At 37.5% G+C, this 17,731-nt stretch overlaps 1 protein-coding gene across 1 annotated transcript; it reads left to right on the top strand.

Annotated features, from left to right (window-relative positions):
* Positions 1–778: 778 nt before the first annotated feature.
* Positions 779–16,901, top strand: jpt1a (Jupiter microtubule associated homolog 1a). Its single transcript, XM_040024670.1, has 5 exons — positions 779–1,000; positions 3,946–4,088; positions 14,366–14,463; positions 14,735–14,762; positions 15,280–16,901. The coding sequence occupies exons 1-5, from the start codon at positions 945–947 to the stop codon at positions 15,411–15,413; spliced, it is 459 nt and encodes a 152-aa protein (XP_039880604.1). The 5' UTR covers positions 779–944; the 3' UTR covers positions 15,414–16,901.
* Positions 16,902–17,731: the final 830 nt, after the last annotated feature.

The raw sequence follows: 17,731 nt of genomic DNA, 5'->3' as shown, positions 1-17,731 counted from the left end.
AATCATGTCAGGGCCTAGTGCTGTACAGTGCTAGGATGTCTGCCACTGTAATGGTTACTGGGTCCTGTTTAGGGAGATAGAGTGACTCACACTTCAATAGCTCTGAGTAAGTTTAATATCCATCTTTTGTATGAGATGTTTTTCGTATGGTGTTGAATTTGAATTTATCTTATTGTGTGTCACCTCCTGTCATGCTTCATTTCCTCATTTGGGGACATTTTGTTATACATCCCTTAAAATTTGGAGAAGTGCACTTGTAGTGAAAAGTTTACATACACTCACCATGAGCATGATCATGGTAGTTTGGGGCTTTTAGAATCAGAATCAGAATACTTATTAATCCCAGAAGAAATTATGTTTAAGTGAACAGTCAGCATGCTGTTAACGCATCCTCGGACTTCTTTGTACTGCTCTTTGTCCATGGTGTAAATATTTTACAGCATACATCTTAAATGACTTTAAAAAACAAGAAATCGGTGCGCAAATTTGAAGATATTTTGGATTTGGATTTTCTCTAATCCACAAATTCAAAATATACATACCGTCCAGCTCTAACCAGAGAAAACCGGAAATATGAAAATTGGCTTCACACTTAAATTCGAAGGTGTCGTTTTTGTTAATGGTTAGATAGCAAAGGGCAACTCCTCAGCTGCAAAATTTATATCCCTAAGCACACTAACATACAGTTTCACGTGAGCTAATTGAACCACAGAATCGCAGCCCTTTTTTTTCCCACAGTTGTCTTATTTTATTTTGAAACAACAGCCGGAAGTGAGATCTCTTTCGTCGTTTAGTTCTACACTGGTCCTCTCAGACTGGAAGCAGGTTGACTGGGAGCCACCAGCTAGGGTGGATAGTGATGAGGTGGTGAAATACTGCTTATGAGAGTGTAGTTTGGTTGCATACTGATAGGCTTAACATACTGTACGACATCTTGTGCAAAAATGACGACTACTACGACATTTCAAGGGATGGAGCCCGGTGCTAAAAGCAGTTCCAGGTAAAAGGCGTCTTTCAGACATCTGTGTATCCGTTAGCCATCCACCATGAAGCCAACAAGTCCAGCATCCTCTGACTTTACCCCAACGCGAAACACAGGCTAACGGAGAAAAATAGACGAACGTTTTGTTGTTGCCCCTGCCTGTAATTATTACTAAGGCGCCTAGACATAGTTTGAAAGTAAAGCCGTCGACGATACAATTATAAAGCTTGCTACCACGCCTTCCCATTTTGCCCATCCGGATATAGCATTCGAACGTGAGCGTTAGTTAGCAAGACAACACGTCTGTACCGCTGCCTTTTGTGGAGAGAGGATGTGTAGCGAGCTGATGCAGACTAATCGTGGTTCCGAGGCCTTTTATGCCTTCCTGTGTTTGTACTGCATTTCCTGCTTGAGTATTTTGTGGTTATTGTTTGGAAAACGTAGGGGAGTAAATATATATTCATTCAGCTGGGTGGGGTTCCCGCAGATTTCTGATCAGGGAAGCGAGATTATTATCGGAGGTGCAGTAAGACATGCTTTAGTCTGTCTTGCATATGGTCTGATTGAGGCGAGGGCCATGTTACTGCTGGCCACACCTGACATTATATAGACCATACACTGAATTCCACGTGTATTGTATTCGTTTATTAGATGCAATGAACATCTGATTTAAGACCAAGATAAAAAACAAAAAAAATAAATGAGCACTATTTAAACGAATGAGTTTTCAGAAAGTTATATGGTTATTGTAGCAAATTCAGTAGCACCATAATTACAGTGCACTTGGACGAAAGCATATTTTAATCATCATCACACTGTAAAAACACAAACTGTTGTTATCTTTAGTGTTTTTGAAAACGTATACCAAAATAACATTGTTAAAATCTGCTGCATGTACAGCATAGAAAATTTAAGTTTCCTCAATTATATAGTCTCAATTACCCATGTATAAGGCACATCTGTATAAGGCACATCAGCTGGAATTAATTTGGTGCTAAAAGGTGCTCATAATACATTGTATTAATATAGTTTCGCAGCTGTCATAAGTTAGGTAATACAAAATGCAGTAGGAGATATGAGGATTAAAAAATATTTACTTTCACAATATTTGAAGAATCAAGGTATTCTGACACCTGTCATTTATACACAAACCATAAACACGCATATGCCACACCTGGGCATAAGGTACAATCCACATATGTAACACTGTTAAATAGCCTACTCCATTTTTAAGCATAATAACTAGTATAATGTATCACATAAATCACAGGTTAGTAATAATTGTTGTCATTATTATATTTAATTGTTTTAGTGCACCATACATGCCATACATTGTTGATTTTGAAATGGCTCCTGTTATTTTCTAAAACTATATTTTTCCAGTTTTGCTTGTTTATTTTTATCAATACTGTTCTTACTTTCAGATAAATGTAGATTATACCTTTAGTGCAATAACTTTATATATTGCAGATTTTCCACTGCCCATTACCCAGAGTTCTTTAATAGAATCCCATAATAGACTGGGGGGGGGTTGCACCAATTATATACTGAACATGGTTGTATTTATGAATTAAACTCTTCAAATACCATGATATCACATCTATAGATCTGAGGTTTCAGGTGTTATATTTATTTGATAGATGTATCTCTCAAGTCTGTCTCGGTGTATGATATTCTAAACAGCAACTGAGTTGTGAGGTTATGTGGTGTAAAGAAAATTTTAGCCATTTAGTAATTTACATTTCTTTCTCTACCACTTAAAATCTGGCAGATGTTAGAGGTGGGAATCACCATACAACTCGCGATACGATATTATCACAATACTTAACGCACGATACGATATTATTGCGATTTTTTAAAATATTTTGCGATATTTAAATTCTGCACATGAAGGTAAACTTTATCAATATTCATTTTATCTAATATCAAAGTCTCACACTCAGTCTTTCTCTCATTTCAGTCAGCTTTATTGTTGACAAACTGAACGGTTTGTATTACAGTCTAGTCCAACTTAACTGAATGCAACCATCTGGTACAATTATAGCTATTCTGAACTATGCAATTTATGAAAACTATGCAGCCCATTCAGCAACTGAAGAATTTGAAAGTAAATTTTAAAAAAATATAATTTTACATTAAATAAAAAAGTTTTAAACTTAATTAAAATTAAACATGTCTTAAACTAAAATAAGTAAACTGTCATGTTTATTGCTGCCAAAAAAAAAGTTAAACACATTTGGACAGTGAAGGAATGTCAGGATTCTTGCTCAGAAAAAGGATCAACATGCTCTGAAGTCAGAGCATGTTGACTTCAGAGAAAAAATTGTTTGTAACAAAATATCGATTTCTGCTGTCCCTGTATCGATACATTATTAGCAAACAAAATATCACGATACTACACAGTATCGATTTTTTCCCCCACCCCTAGCAGATGTACAGAAACCCATCGCTTAGTATAATAAATCTGTCTGATTCATTACTGGGTTAATCTAGTTTTGTTTTCACTTTTACTTTATGTTTCATTAAGAATTTTTAGTTTCAGTTAGTTTCACAATGGAGCTTGCTCATTTCGGTTTAGTGATTTTGTTTTCTTTTTATTCGTTTATTTGTTTCGTCATTGTCAGTGTCCCCACAGCAGGGAGATCCGCATTTTTCATATGGCAGATTATTATTTTTGGCTGACCTTCCTGCTCATTGCCCAAGGGATCCATGTTCCCTTCTTGGAATGAACCTAATATGTTAGTTTTCAGTTTTGTTTTAGTTGATTATAAAAAACTGTAATCGTGACTCTTACACACTCCCCCCACTGGGATGCTCATTGTTGTACGAGCCAAAACACAATTCACTGAATTTTATTGATATGAGTATAAGCGAAGCATTAATTCTAAGGCATAACATTTAATAAATACATATAAATATTGGTAGAAAAGTGAGAAGAAACAGAAGAGTCTCTCTCTTTCCAGGGTTTTGCGCCCTCCTGGTGGTGGCTCCAACATTTCGCTTGGTGCAGATGAGGAGAAGCCGCCTGTCCGGAAAAACAAGATGGCGTCTAGCGTTTTTGCCGAGCCAGAAGACCCTTATGCTAATCGAAGGAACAACCCACCAGGTAATATCTGCATCACATCTGCACATATGTTGCTTTTGTCAAAAAACCTACAGCTCAATTTGCCATAGCCATCTTATTTAGAAAATGTATCCAGAATCTGTTTCCAGTCATGATAGTTCACACAGCAGGTTAGCTTCCCAAAAGATCGTGATTATATATTGGACCAAAAGTGTTTGTCTCGTAAGCAACAAGTTTGCAGAAATCTTGAATATTTGTGTAGTTTTGACTGCTTCAATTCCTTGTTAAAGCACAGGGTTTATTGTTTAAAATTAAAATGTTCAGAATGGCCTTTTTGATTTAATTAATTATTTTTATAGCGCCAATTCACAATAGCAGTAATTTTTTATTGTAGGATGAAGACCCTGTAATATTAGACAAAAAAACAAACAAAAAAACCCAAACTACAGTATATTAAATGCAGGAGTGGTGTATAAACGAACAGGGAATGAAAAGCGATGAGTGAAGAAGAAATACTCAGTAGATCACAGGAACCCCCTTAGTAACCTAAGGCTATTACAGCATAACTAAAGAATGGTTCAGGGTAACTTGACCCAGTCCTAACTACATGCTTTGTCAGAAAGGAATGTTTTAAGCCTAATCAAAAAGTAGAGAGGGTCCCAAATCCAAACTGGGAGCTGGTTCCATAGTAGATTGACCTGTTAGGTTGAAGGTTGTTGCCCCGATTCTACTTTTAAAAAAACTACAAACTTTAAGTAAGCCTGCATTCTGAGAGTGAAGTGCTCTGTTAGAACATAAAACCATGGGAAAACAGCAGTGGTTTATTTTTATAGTTTCTGTCAGAACACTGCACCATTCTGGAGAAACTGAAGGCTTTTCAGGGAGCGTTTAGAGCAGACTGTTAGTGAGGATTTACAAAAGTCCAGCCTAGAAGTGTTAAATGTACAAACTAGCTTTTCAGCATCACATTTCAGACTTTTTTTCGCAAGCTGAATGAAGTAAGTGCTACATATTTGTTTAATGTGCGTGTTGAAGGACATATTCTGATCAAAAATGACTGCAGGCTAAAGAGTAAGTATCTGGTTAGACAACATGTGCCGAAGATTGTTAAGATGGAGTACAATAACTTCAAATGTCTGAATTGAGAGGTAGGAAATAAGAAGCAATCCAGACCTTTATTTTTTTTAAGACATACCTATAGCTTAACTAATTGATTTGTGTCATTTGGCCTCATGGATATATACATCCGGGTATCATCTGCATCATCTGAAAATAAATAGTCATTGTCTCATTGTAGAAACCTCTGGAACACCATGGTTTAATAAGTCTTATTGTTGCAGTGCTGAATATATACAGTTGTGCTTATGAAAGTTTGGTCTTTTAATGATTTCTTTGAAATATTATTGTGGTAGAATGATTGTACAGCATAGATCTTTAATGATTTTGAAAAACAAAAATGGGGTGCACAACTTTGAATTTGTTTATGATTTTTTTCTAATCCACACATGGTCAAAAGTATACATATACCCACTAATATTTGGTTAAATGGCACTTAGCAAGAAACCTCGACCTCAACCAGATGCTTTTAGTAGTTATTAACAAGCTTCTGGCATAATTCTGGCTGGATCTTTGACCGCTTGTTTTGGCTCATAGAGTTCATTTAAATTGGTTGGTTTCCTGGCACAGACTTAGCTTTTAGGCATAATTCACAAATCGTCAGTAGAGTTAAAAAGGGTTGGTCGGGGCTTTGGGTAGGCCATTCTAAATGGATTAGAGAAAGTCCAAAACAAATGAAAACTTGTGCACCCAATTCTTGTATTTTTATAAATCATTAAAGATGTATGCTGTACAATGATTCCATCCTGAAAAAAAGAAGTTCAACGAAATGATAGAAAACCAAACTTACCATGACATTCATGCACATGACAATGGTATGTAGACTTTTGGCCTTAAGTGTACTTTCCTAAATGTAGATTGATGAACAACAACAAAAAAACACCGAAAAAAGGAAATGAAACTAGACATGAGGTAAATATGATGCTAGGTATTGCAATTTTTATTGGCTTCTCTTGTTCCAGAGCATTTTCCCCAAATGAGCATGAGACACACCTAAAAAGAAAATAAATTATTTAAACATCAACATAATTTTAAAAGTACATCTTACAAAAGAGGTCTATTACGCATACAGCTAGCACAAGCATTTCTCATGCTTTCCGACCTTTGGAAAAAATCTAAATAAAACTCCAAGTTTATTGTGATAGATACTTTCTTTTAAACAATATAGCTACAAAAATGGCTCTTCAATACAGAATGTCTACTGTAAATTTGAAGATCTCAGGGTCTCTAGTGAAACAGTTTTTAATGTATGATGTTAGAAATATATTATAAATTGTCATTAGTAAATTTATCCTTGTATCATTTGGGGAATTGGCCTCTGGATACCTTTTGGCAACTTAAGATAGACACTGTTGTGATAGGCCTGTAAAAAAAGTGGTAGGAAGTATCACATACAATGGTGTGTTGGTGGAAAGTCCAGAGACATGAATAACCATGTGATGACATCAGTGTAAAATACTCTTCACCAAGAAAGTAGCTGACATCAGGAAGCCTACATCAGGAAGTGTTCAGGGGTCTATTAATATATGGGGGAATTTACTTAACAATAGAGAGTAGTTTAGTATTAACAATCTTTTCATCTTCTGAGCCACACAATAAAGATTTGAGTAATACTATAGTACCTACAGGATCTTTAAAGTCCTGTATGATTTCATACCAAATGCAAGAAAAGCTTCCACACAGTTCCTTCCTCCTTTTTTACTTCTCATATTGAGTGGTTGAAAGTAATAGTCCTCTCTTTGTTCTGAAAGTTTAAGCTGGATATAATTCACTCAAGCCCCATCTTTCAGTTCCTTCTTTTACTTCTCTGTGTTTTGGTGTTTTGAGAAGTGGGACACTTGTCCTGAGTTGTTTTGAACTTTGATTAAGCAGAGTAAGGTCTTCTTCGAATTAGCAGGCTCAAGTATATTTCTTTCCTTCTCCTTTCAAGAAGTGATTTACTCACAGTCACTGAGCAGGTTTCTTTTTTTCTGCTTACTTACCTAACCTGACCTGCAACTGCCACAGCAGGTTTGTCAAAGACAAGAGAGAGAGTAAGAGATTTATGTGTTTACAGAGACACGTGGGGTGGTATGGGATCACATTACATTTCTGTTTAACACAGTAATGTAACGTTATTTTACTGAATTCAGTAATCACATTATATTTACAAATCAAAAGGTTAATAAATGAATGCCAAGCATGTTTTTTTCAATTATTTCCACAATGACTGATTTAAAAAGGAAAAAAAAATCGAACATGGAATTGTTTTTCACATACTTCCGCACAGTCAGCTGATTCCAGTTGGTGTGCTTGGAGAAGGAAAATGGTAGAGTAGTTTACAGCTTTTTAGAAGTGGAGATATCTGCATTACTTATATTTCTCCTTTATAGCATTCAAGCCTTAGTTCGTACCTGTGGCTGTTTCTACAGTTGACTGGCCGCCGCTGCGAAGTACTCTCTGGGCTGGTGTTTAACTTTGCTGTTGTCTTTGTGTTAAATCTTAAAGAAACAGCTTGTGTATCTCTTCATTAGAGTAGTAATTTGTGCCCTTGTTTGGGCTTGTAATTATATGAAAATGCAATTCAGAAAATATTATGGAGTAAAACAAAAGTGCTACAGTGAGTACTGTAACAAATTACCTAACAAATTTTTATTTTAGGTAACAAGTAATCTTACTACTATGATATAACAACTCCATAAAATACCAAGACTGTAGGAATAGCATGAATAGGAATAAATTTATCTGTTTATTTTTCATTGACCAAATGTCAAATTTTCAGTTGTTTTATGTCACGGTCTCCATTGCATGCTTTTATAAGCTCAAAGTACATATTCACATAAACTAATTATCATAAACGCTTCCTTGTTCTTTCTCAGAAGTGGATTTATTGTAATCCTGTGACGTCATGAATGCTGCCAAGTCTAGAGTGTCTGGAAATAAAGCAACAGGCACTCTATCTGAATAAAACACATTTTTGTGCTCACTATGTTCAGAACTCATGATCACTTTATTAGGTACACCTGTTGGACTGTGCATTAACACAAATATCTAATTGGGCAATCACATAATAGCAAATCAGTGTATTTAGCCATCCAGGCTAGTTTAATTGGATAAATAATGACTTGTGTCAGTGGTTTACCCTGGTGGTGGAATGTACACTTTAGTGTCTTAGTACCAATTGAGTAGGGCGGCAAACAAAAGATTATTTTGGCAGTCGGCTAATCTGCAAATGATTTTATTTTTGATTAATCAATTAATTCAATGCAATTCACTTTCATTTATACAGCGCCAAATCACAAAAACAGTCGCCTCATATATTGTGTCCCAAATCCAAACTGGAAGCTGGTTCCACAGAAGAAGAGTCTGAAAACTAGGGGTGGGTTTTGGTAATTGATTTATCGATTAAAATCGATTCTGGCTTGGATAACGTGATATCGATTCATTAAAATCCTGAATCAATTTTTAAATATAAATTTATGTTGCCCAAAACGCCAGAATCTCAGGTTAAACCTCACAAAATTTCAACAACCACCAAACAGCTAAAACAGTGAATGATAGCAGGTACACAGATTCTGCACTAAGATGTAAACACAAAGCACGGACCCGCCGACGGATCAGAATCAGTGAGATGTCGCCTTTCTCACCCGACGGCATTGACACAGTCGGGTTTGAAAGCCGACAGCTCACTGATTCTGATGTTTCGGCGGGTCCGCACTTTGTGTTTACGCCCTTTTTTGCACTAGATTCTGAAGCTGGAGGTTTTTATCTCTCTCCAAACAATATTGGAAGATCCAAACTACGCTTCACATTTCGCTTCACATATCTTGATTTCCCTTTCTTACTTTTGCTGTTTCGCTTCCAGCACGATAAAATCTCACTTCAGGCACAGCTCTCTGTCTCTTTTAGTGTACTTCAAGAACAGTGTCCCATCTAAAAATCTCAGTTTTCTCCATTATTTGCTTGCTTATTACCCACCAGTCTAACGTTGTTTACAGTGCTGTCGGCCGCTGTTTTTTTTTCCTTTTACTTACTTCTGAAAAGAAAGCTTCATTTCTGCAGTTAAATAGGCTACTGAACAAATTTAAACTTTTTAAAATTATGCAAAATGCTTAGCTGTGCCTGTAATAAAACCTCTGTAACTTTGCTCTCCTTCACTTCAGCAGCATCAGGTAATGTTCATCGAATCGTGGATCGAATCAATTCGGGACCTTCTGAAACTGAATCGAATCGATTCTAGAAATTAGTGACGATACCCAGCCCTACTGAAAACTGAAGGCTCTACCTCCCCCTTCCATTCTACTTTTGAATACTCTAGGAACAATAAGTAACCCTGTAGTGTTGTGCTCTAATGGGGTGATATGGTACTACTACTGAGGTCATTAAGATAAGATGGGGCCTGATTATTTAAGACCTTGTATGTGAGGAGCAGGATTTTGAATTGAATTCTGGATTTAACAGGGAGCCAATGAAGGGAAGCCAATACAGGAGAAATATGCTTTCTTCTTTCTTCCTAGTCCCTGTCAGTACTCTTGCTGCAGCATTTTGGATTAACTGAAGGCTTTTCAGGGAATTTTTAGGACATCCTGGTAATAATGAAGTACAGTAGTCCAGCCTGGAAGTATTAAATACATGAACTAGTTTTTCAGAGTCCCTCTGAGACAAGATATTTCTAATTTTAGAGATATTGTGCAAATGGAAGAAAACAGTCCTACATATTTGTTTAATATTTGTTTTGAATGACATATCCTGGGGAAAAATGAATCACATTCTAAAAATGACAGTGTTACTGGAGGCCAAGGTAATGCCATCCAGGGTAAGTATCTGGTTAGATACCATATTTCTAGGAATTTTAGGGCCAAGTACAATAACCTCAGTTTTATCTGAATTAAGAAGCAGGCCATCCAGGTCTTTATGGCTTTAAGAGATTCCTGCATTTTAACTAATTGGTGTGTGTTATCTGGCTTCATGGACAGATAAAGCTGGGTGTCATCTGCATAGCAGTGAAAATATATACTATGTCTTATGATGATACTGCCTAAGTGAAGCATGTATAATATAAACAGAATTGGTCCTAGCACTGAACCCTGTGGATCTCCATAATTAACCTAGGTTTGTGTAGATGACTCTCCATTTACATGAACAAATTGGAGTCTTTTAAATAGATATGATACAAACTACTGCAGCGCAGTACCTGTAATACTCACAGCGTGCTCTGCTCGCTCTAATAGAATATTATGGTCAACAGTATCAAACGCTGCACCGAGGTCTAGCGGGATAAGAGACGAGTCCACCGTCAGAGGCCACAAAAAGATCATTTGTAACCTTCACTAAAGCTGTTTCTGTGCTGTGATGAGCTCTGAAACCCGATTGAAACTCTTCAAATAAGCCATTCCTCTGCAGATGATCTGACTACTACTCTTTCAAGAATTTTTGAGATGAAAGGAAGGTTGTAGATTGGCTTATAATTAGCTAAGACAGCTGGGTCAAGAGACGATTTATCTACTGCCAGCTTGAAGTCCTGTGGTAGCCCATTATTAGAGATGGGTTGATCATATTTAGGATTGAAGCATTAATTAATGGCAGGACTTCTTTGAGCAGTTTTGTAGGAATGGGGTCTAAAAGACATGTTGATGGTTTGGAGGAAGTAATTAGAAAAAGACTCTAAATATCAATGGTATGAAAGTAGCTGTGGATAATGTTACATATATGAGTTGATTATGAGTCATTTTTTCTCTAATGGTTAAATTTTTTGTGAAGAAGTAGGGTTGTTCTTATTTTCTTAAATCAGTGAAGATGTTCTAACTTTACAGAGGGCTTTTTCAAAAAGCAGCAAACTATTCTTCCAAGCTAAATGATGACCTTCTAAATTTGTATAACACCTTTTCCTCTCCAGCTTACCAGTTACCTGCATTAAGGTGCGTGTTTTAGAGTTACACCAGGGAGTCAAGTACTTCTGATTTGAGGCCTTATTTTTCACAGGAGCTACAGTAGCCAGAGTCATAGGTAGTGAGGAGGCAAAGTTATTAACAAGATAATCGACCTCTGTTAGTAGCGTTCAGGTAGCTTCTCTGCTCTGTGTTGGTACAGGGCATTGAAGATTACAACAGTGGGTGGATTATATTCTTAAACTTAGTTACAGCACTTTCAGAAATACATCTACTGTGAAATCTACTCCCCACTGCTGTGTAATCTATTATTGTAAATTTAAATGTTATTAGGAAATGATCAGACAGGAGATGGTTTTCATTATGCCATATGTTAAAACAAGATCTAGAGTGTGATTAAAGTGGTGGGTGGGTGCTTTTACATTTTGAGAGAAGTCAGTTGAGTCTAATAACAGATTAAATGCCGTGTCGTGACACCAGTGTGTGGACATTTTAAATGTCCGCACATTGCAGTGGTGCTGCTGTGGAGGAAAAGTTGTTTTTTGTGAAATTTCACCCAAACAGAAGTCTCTGTCTTGATCTTCTTCCATTATTCCACTTGTCTCTCATTGAAAACGCTAGATCCAGGTAAACAGAAACAACTATTTGGGATTTCCTCTCTTTGGTTCACCGTTGTTTTCGCTGCATTTTTCTTTGTTAGTATTAAGCAAAAAAAAAAATTTTCTGGCACAACTTCACCTGCTTCCAAGGTGCATGGAGAGGATGAAAGAATTCACAAAGTAGGAACTCCAGCAACACTTGAGGGAAGATGAACAACTTTAATAATTGACCAACGCGTTTCGGCTTGGGGCCTTCATCAGGGTCACAAGCCGAAACGCGTTGGTCAATTATTAAAGTTGTTCATCTTCCCTCAAGTGTTGCTGGAGTTCCTACTTTGTTAGTATTAAGCTCAGTCTTAGCAGACTATGAGAGAGATAGTGCCCCCATATCTTCCTGTAGTGTATTGCAGATATAAAAACATATTTATTTGGTTTTAGAATATGATGCATCAACATCAAAATTGCATGTTGACAATTTTTCAAGTCAGCGTCATGAACTGTGTCGATGAATCACTACAACCCTACAGTTGAACATTGTCTGAATGCAACAGCCTACCTGAATAGTTTTGCAGACAATGCTCCAAGTTTTCATGACCACAATGTACTAATCTTCTTATAGCTGCTTCCTGTTGGATAGTATACCATGCCACAAAGCTCAAACCATCTCATGTTCGTTTCTTGAACAATGTGCTCACTGTACTCAAATTGCCTGATCATTCACCTGAGCGTCTTTGCATTGTGCTGAACCGGAAGATTTCCATAATGGATTTCTGTCAAATCTGCAGCAACTACATATCATCAGTATGGATCAACGTCTCTGAGTTTCCAGCACCTTGTTGAATCTCTGACAGAAAGAATTAAGAAAGTTCTGAAAGCAAAATATGGGACCTAAACAATACCAGTAAAGTGTAGCTAAAAATAAAAAGTGAGCAGTAAATGTAATTTTAACACAGAAGTTACTCTTCAAACTATGGAAATTACAGGTGGAAGTGTAATTTGAAATAAAATGTGCAGTATTACCCTGTAGATTATGCGTAGGATATAGTACAAGTACTTAAAAATGAAAATGCTTAAAATGATTTTTTTAATAGCAGTGCTTGCGTCAGTGTATTATTTTGCACCTGCTGTACACACACAGTAATGCGTGTACAAGCCAGATGTTCTTATTGGCACAGACCTAAACCCCCAAACGCTAGAGTACTCACTCATGACTTCATGATGTACAAAGACAAACAGCTCCTGCGTGTCAAATATTTTATCCTTTACATATTTGGGGAAAGTAAAAACAAATGGCAGTAAAATGTTTAAGTATCTGTCCTTGTGGCAGCAGAGCTCAGTCTGTTAGAGAAAGTGCTCTGCTGACTATCCAGTTAAGTGGTGCACAGGGTGATTTAGTTTATCATGACCTCATAAGGTCACGTTTTCTGAAAATCCTGTGAATGCAATAACTTGAGAACAAGGCGAATTTATACCACAGGTGTATCTACTAGGTGGCTGCGGAGTAGCACTGATGGCCGTCTCACCAGCATCGGTGCTGGTGACACCGAGAGATGTGATGTTAGCAGGATTTGCAGGCATTCATTCAGCCAAAAAAGTCAGTTGGTCCTTTAGAATATGTTATAAAATGGGATGACGGTAAGCTGGTACCTTTTATCTGATATAATAAATGTGCAAAAATAAATAATACTGAAAAGTTTAAGAAGTTCATATTACGTAGTTGAAATGTCACATTAAGCTGTTGTCGATTTGGAGAATAGGACCACTTTTGTTCCGTGAGAACAAATTATAAAAATGTAAATTTGCCCTTTTGGCCTTCTTCTCTACCCCCAATCATGTGTTGATAGACAGTATTTCTGAATAGCCGTTATTTATACCGAAACTGACAGACACATGCGTTGCTGTTAGGCTTGTGAATAAGGGTACTGAGAATGAACCAGAAACCCCCTGGAGGCGAAAAGGAAATGGCCTACACAGTAAAAGTGGCCTACGCAGGAGAACATGACTGCGCATCTAAATTAACCTCAGTGTGAAAATGGTTGTTGTAAGACAGACATTTCGTGCGAAAGTGTAACTAAAGAAATGTCAAACTTCCCCAGAGCACAATTTAAAACTGGAAGGTCATATGTAGGAGTCCAGTCAGTGCGCAGCTGTTTAAGTAGCTTCTATCATGAGATTGTTATTTCCTGTCCTCACAAATGTCATTTGTTACTTGCAAATATTTCATGGGAAACTGAAAATGTGTCATTTATCTGCTTATAATCAGGCCATTTATTACATATTTGCATCTGGTTGCATTTGGATGCATCGATCAATGCTCTCTGATTTAGGTGTCGCTGTTTTGTTTTGTTTTTCAATTAGATTTTGTAGAAAATCTGTGAAGAACGAAGTGTGGAGGATTGTGTCAGTCAGGCGTGTCTGACAGTTGGCTCGGCTTGGGGTATTTTTAAATCTCCGGGGTCTCATTGCCTCAGAGAAGTTTTAATGCCCCAATTCTCAGATGTTGTTATTCAGTGATGTTTTTTTGAGATGCCTTTTTATTTTCCACTGGTGGATCATTAAAACACAGTTCTTGAGACATGCTGGCAGTGATAAGGGATAGTCCCATATGTGTGTCTGCCTATCTGTCCAGCTCTGCAGTCCAGACTGAAACAGCTCAACACAGACACACATATAATACGTGTTTATTTAAATTGGGATTGTCTTTCTCGTTATTCCCAATATTTCATTCCTCTTCTAGGCGGGAAACCAACAGGTGTGCTGTGTGGAGAGCCATCGGCCCCCCTGAGGAGAGGAGGAAATCATACTACCAGTCACTTGGGGGACACGCCCACCACAGTAAGACAAAGGCTCAGATCATGAGATGCACAGAGAAAGGAAGTGAAACTTAAGGCCAAACAAACACCAAGAAACAGCTTAAGTCCAAACTATTTAAAGTATCAATGTTTTCCTCTTCTTCCTTTTGAGAAATTACCAAATGACACTTGGGTTGTAACTAGTGCTGTTGAACTGCGCTGTGAATGTGCGTTTTTCCATCAAAACAGTTGTACAAAGTTCCTTCATGAAGTTGTCAAACATTCATCCTTTCTTTTCTGCTTATCTCGATTAGGATGGAGATATCTCTGTACGTGAAAATGGTAAGAGCATGTTTCTTGATCACATCATTGTTATTTTAGTTCGAAACCTCCCTGCACCCCAACTGTTGGCACATTTATACAAGTCAGTTTTAATATAATGCTTACAACACATACACAGAAAGGAGAGGAAAAGAAACACTGACATGGTAATATTATTATTCCCCCTGACTCCCCCAGTCTGCCTCCCTGAGTTAACTATACATAAGGTTTAATGGTCTGCTTGAATTTAGAGTTGTAGAACCAGTTTACCAGGGGAAACTAAATATGTGCAAAGCAAACTAACTTTCAAGCTTAGTGTTCATTTGAAAACAGGGCAGGAGAAGCAAATTATTGTTATCTGCAGTTGAGTTGAAATGGAGAGTAAACTGAAAACAACAGGAAACACCCACATCCAATGGCATTCATAGTTTGTTTAGAGAGTGAACACGATAAACGTGACACACAGACTGTGCTTTCAAGTAGAAGTCATAAGGGAACATTTCCTTATTTATTTTGTAAACTGTCTTTTGATGCTCAGAAAACAGCTCTGCTGAGCCTGAAGCAGTTCGAGAGCAGCAAGATGAGGCCCCCCAGGCTGAGGAACCCTGTGCAGGACTACCATCTGGCCGCCGAAACCCCCCGGGGGGCAAGTCCAGCCTGATCCTTGGTTGAAAGCCACTCGACTACCCCTCCTTACCTCCATTCATCTTCGAACATCTTTTTTATTTAAAGCAAGAATCCCCAGCTCATTTGTCTGTCCTGCAGGAATCCTCTGATGTCCAGCAGACACCAGTCTCCTCCACACCCCCAAGTGCATTGTTTTGATACCTCTTTTTTGAAAACCGTTTTGTACTGTTTTTATTGTTTGTTTATTTTGACAGAAGCACTTTATGTATTTCTATGTATACGGTTCAAAGTCTGCCTTTACCTCTGAAATGCATTTGACCTGCCAGGTAGGGTACAAGGCTCACATTTCTCACATCAGCCAAATGATAAATCTCCCCTAACTTTAGTGCAACAGCACAAGCTGTGAATGAATAGAGAAGCATTTTGTAGAACACAAGCAAAGGAAAAAAAGCTTTTGCTCCGTGTTGATCTTTGACCCAATCTTGCATGCATGTCCAGTCTTTAACGTATGAATGTGAGAAGAAACATAACTGTGAATTTTCTTCCGTTTAATCTGTTAAATACTTTTTCTTTTTTTTGTTGTGAAACAATTCTTGTTCTTGTTGTTGCATGAAGTTGGACTCTTTCTACTGATTATAGTATTATTATCCACAGGATTCTCATAAATTACTGTCATTATGATCTGGAAAATGCAGACATTTGTCTTCAGTTGAGTACTGTAGGGTCACATGCCAGGTAAAATAAAAAAACTAAACAAAAAAAACAAAAGAAAGTTGGAACAAGCCGTTTTTGCTACTGTCTCGAGCATTAGATTATTGTAACCCCAGTGCCGGTTTTAAGTGCCCCATGTTTTTATAGGTAAAATTTACTCCAAATTTTACTCTAAAGTGCGCCTGTTTGTGTGTTAGGCTACAGCATCAAACAAGGTTGGGTTTCTTAATTGCATCCTACCAGTATCACAGATGGGTGTTTTTTCCATTGCATTTGCATTGAAAATCCATGGACTGTTTATAGTCCCGACAGCTGTGTTCCTGGTAAACCCATCCTAGATTTGACAAGTGACCTTATGACAACCCAGCCTTCTTTTCACTGCTCTCCCCCTTTTATACATTAGTTGGTATTCTTGCTCACTGGAAATTTAGAACAATCTTTCTGTAACTTTCACGTGGCATTATTCCAACCAAAATTCTTCTACTTGCTTCTGTCCTCTTGAGTCACCTGCATGGCAGCAAGCTGTCACGCAAGAAAATCTGCATTTTAAGTTTGCATTGTTTAGTGTTGTGTCTTTCTCTTATGTTTATTATGATGCAGCGCTTGCATCATACCATTTCCTGTTGCTGGATGTAAGTCACTGCTGAAATTTAAAATCAATAAATGGCACAAGTGGACACTGACATTAAATCAGTTTTGACCATCGGGTGTGTTTGTATATTTGTAGTGGCTGTTAGTTCGTTTTACTTGGGGGGGGAAAAAAAACTTTGCAGCCACTAATTTGCCTGATTAATAAAATAAAATATTATCTGAACAGTTACACCTTCTTGAGCTATGACTCAGTATTTGTGTTTTACCCCTCAGCTATAAAAGGCTGATGAGGTATGGCCAACCAGGTGGGCGACCAAAGTTTGTGGATGTGAGAACGAGGAGATGTAGGATTGGTGTTTCTACTAAAAATCAGGGTCAAGTTGGAAGCTCAGTAACCTTGACCTCAAGGTCAGAGGTCAAGTTTTCTCAAACTCTTGTGAATGAGATGACTCAAGAAGAAAATCACTTAGGGTTTTGGAATTGATACCATAGCTGCATCTTCTTAATATCTTGGATTAATTTGAATCTCAGTGATCTTGACCTTAAGGTCTGAGGTCAACTTTTCTGATAATCTTGTGAATGCTCAAGGACTTTTAAACTTTTCATGGTTGTAGCAATCAGTGGTTACACAAATATAAAACAATCACACTTAACAAACCTGATTGAAAGAAGTAGAAGACTGTCTGATGTGTTGCATTCTTATTTTTATGTGACGCTGACCACGTGCTGAACAGACTGCATTGAATAAAAGCCTTTAGAAATGCCAAAAAAGTACCAGGCACCACATGTGGTCTTTAAGTTACAAGAAACTAAACGAAAACTCTGATAACACATCAGATTTCAATGTAATGTTATGGACTGGGTAGTGTGTTATAAACGAAAGGATGCCATATCATGGAAACAGAAATTATCAGCCTACAGAGGGCTGAATGCAAAGACACCTCGGAAATCAAAGTGGAAAAAATGATGCGGCTGACAAGTGTATTTACATTATTGTATTCATGTCTGTCAGTGCAGGAGAATTTTTGTCCCAGGTCAGCCCTGCTGACAACAGGAGGGGA

Source organism: Simochromis diagramma, unplaced genomic scaffold (genome assembly GCF_900408965.1).
Source record: "Simochromis diagramma unplaced genomic scaffold, fSimDia1.1 OVJJ01000302.1, whole genome shotgun sequence".
NCBI lineage: Eukaryota > Metazoa > Chordata > Actinopteri > Cichliformes > Cichlidae > Simochromis > Simochromis diagramma.
The sequence above is the reverse complement of the archived record's forward strand: the minus strand, read 5'-3'. Positions and strand labels throughout refer to the sequence as shown.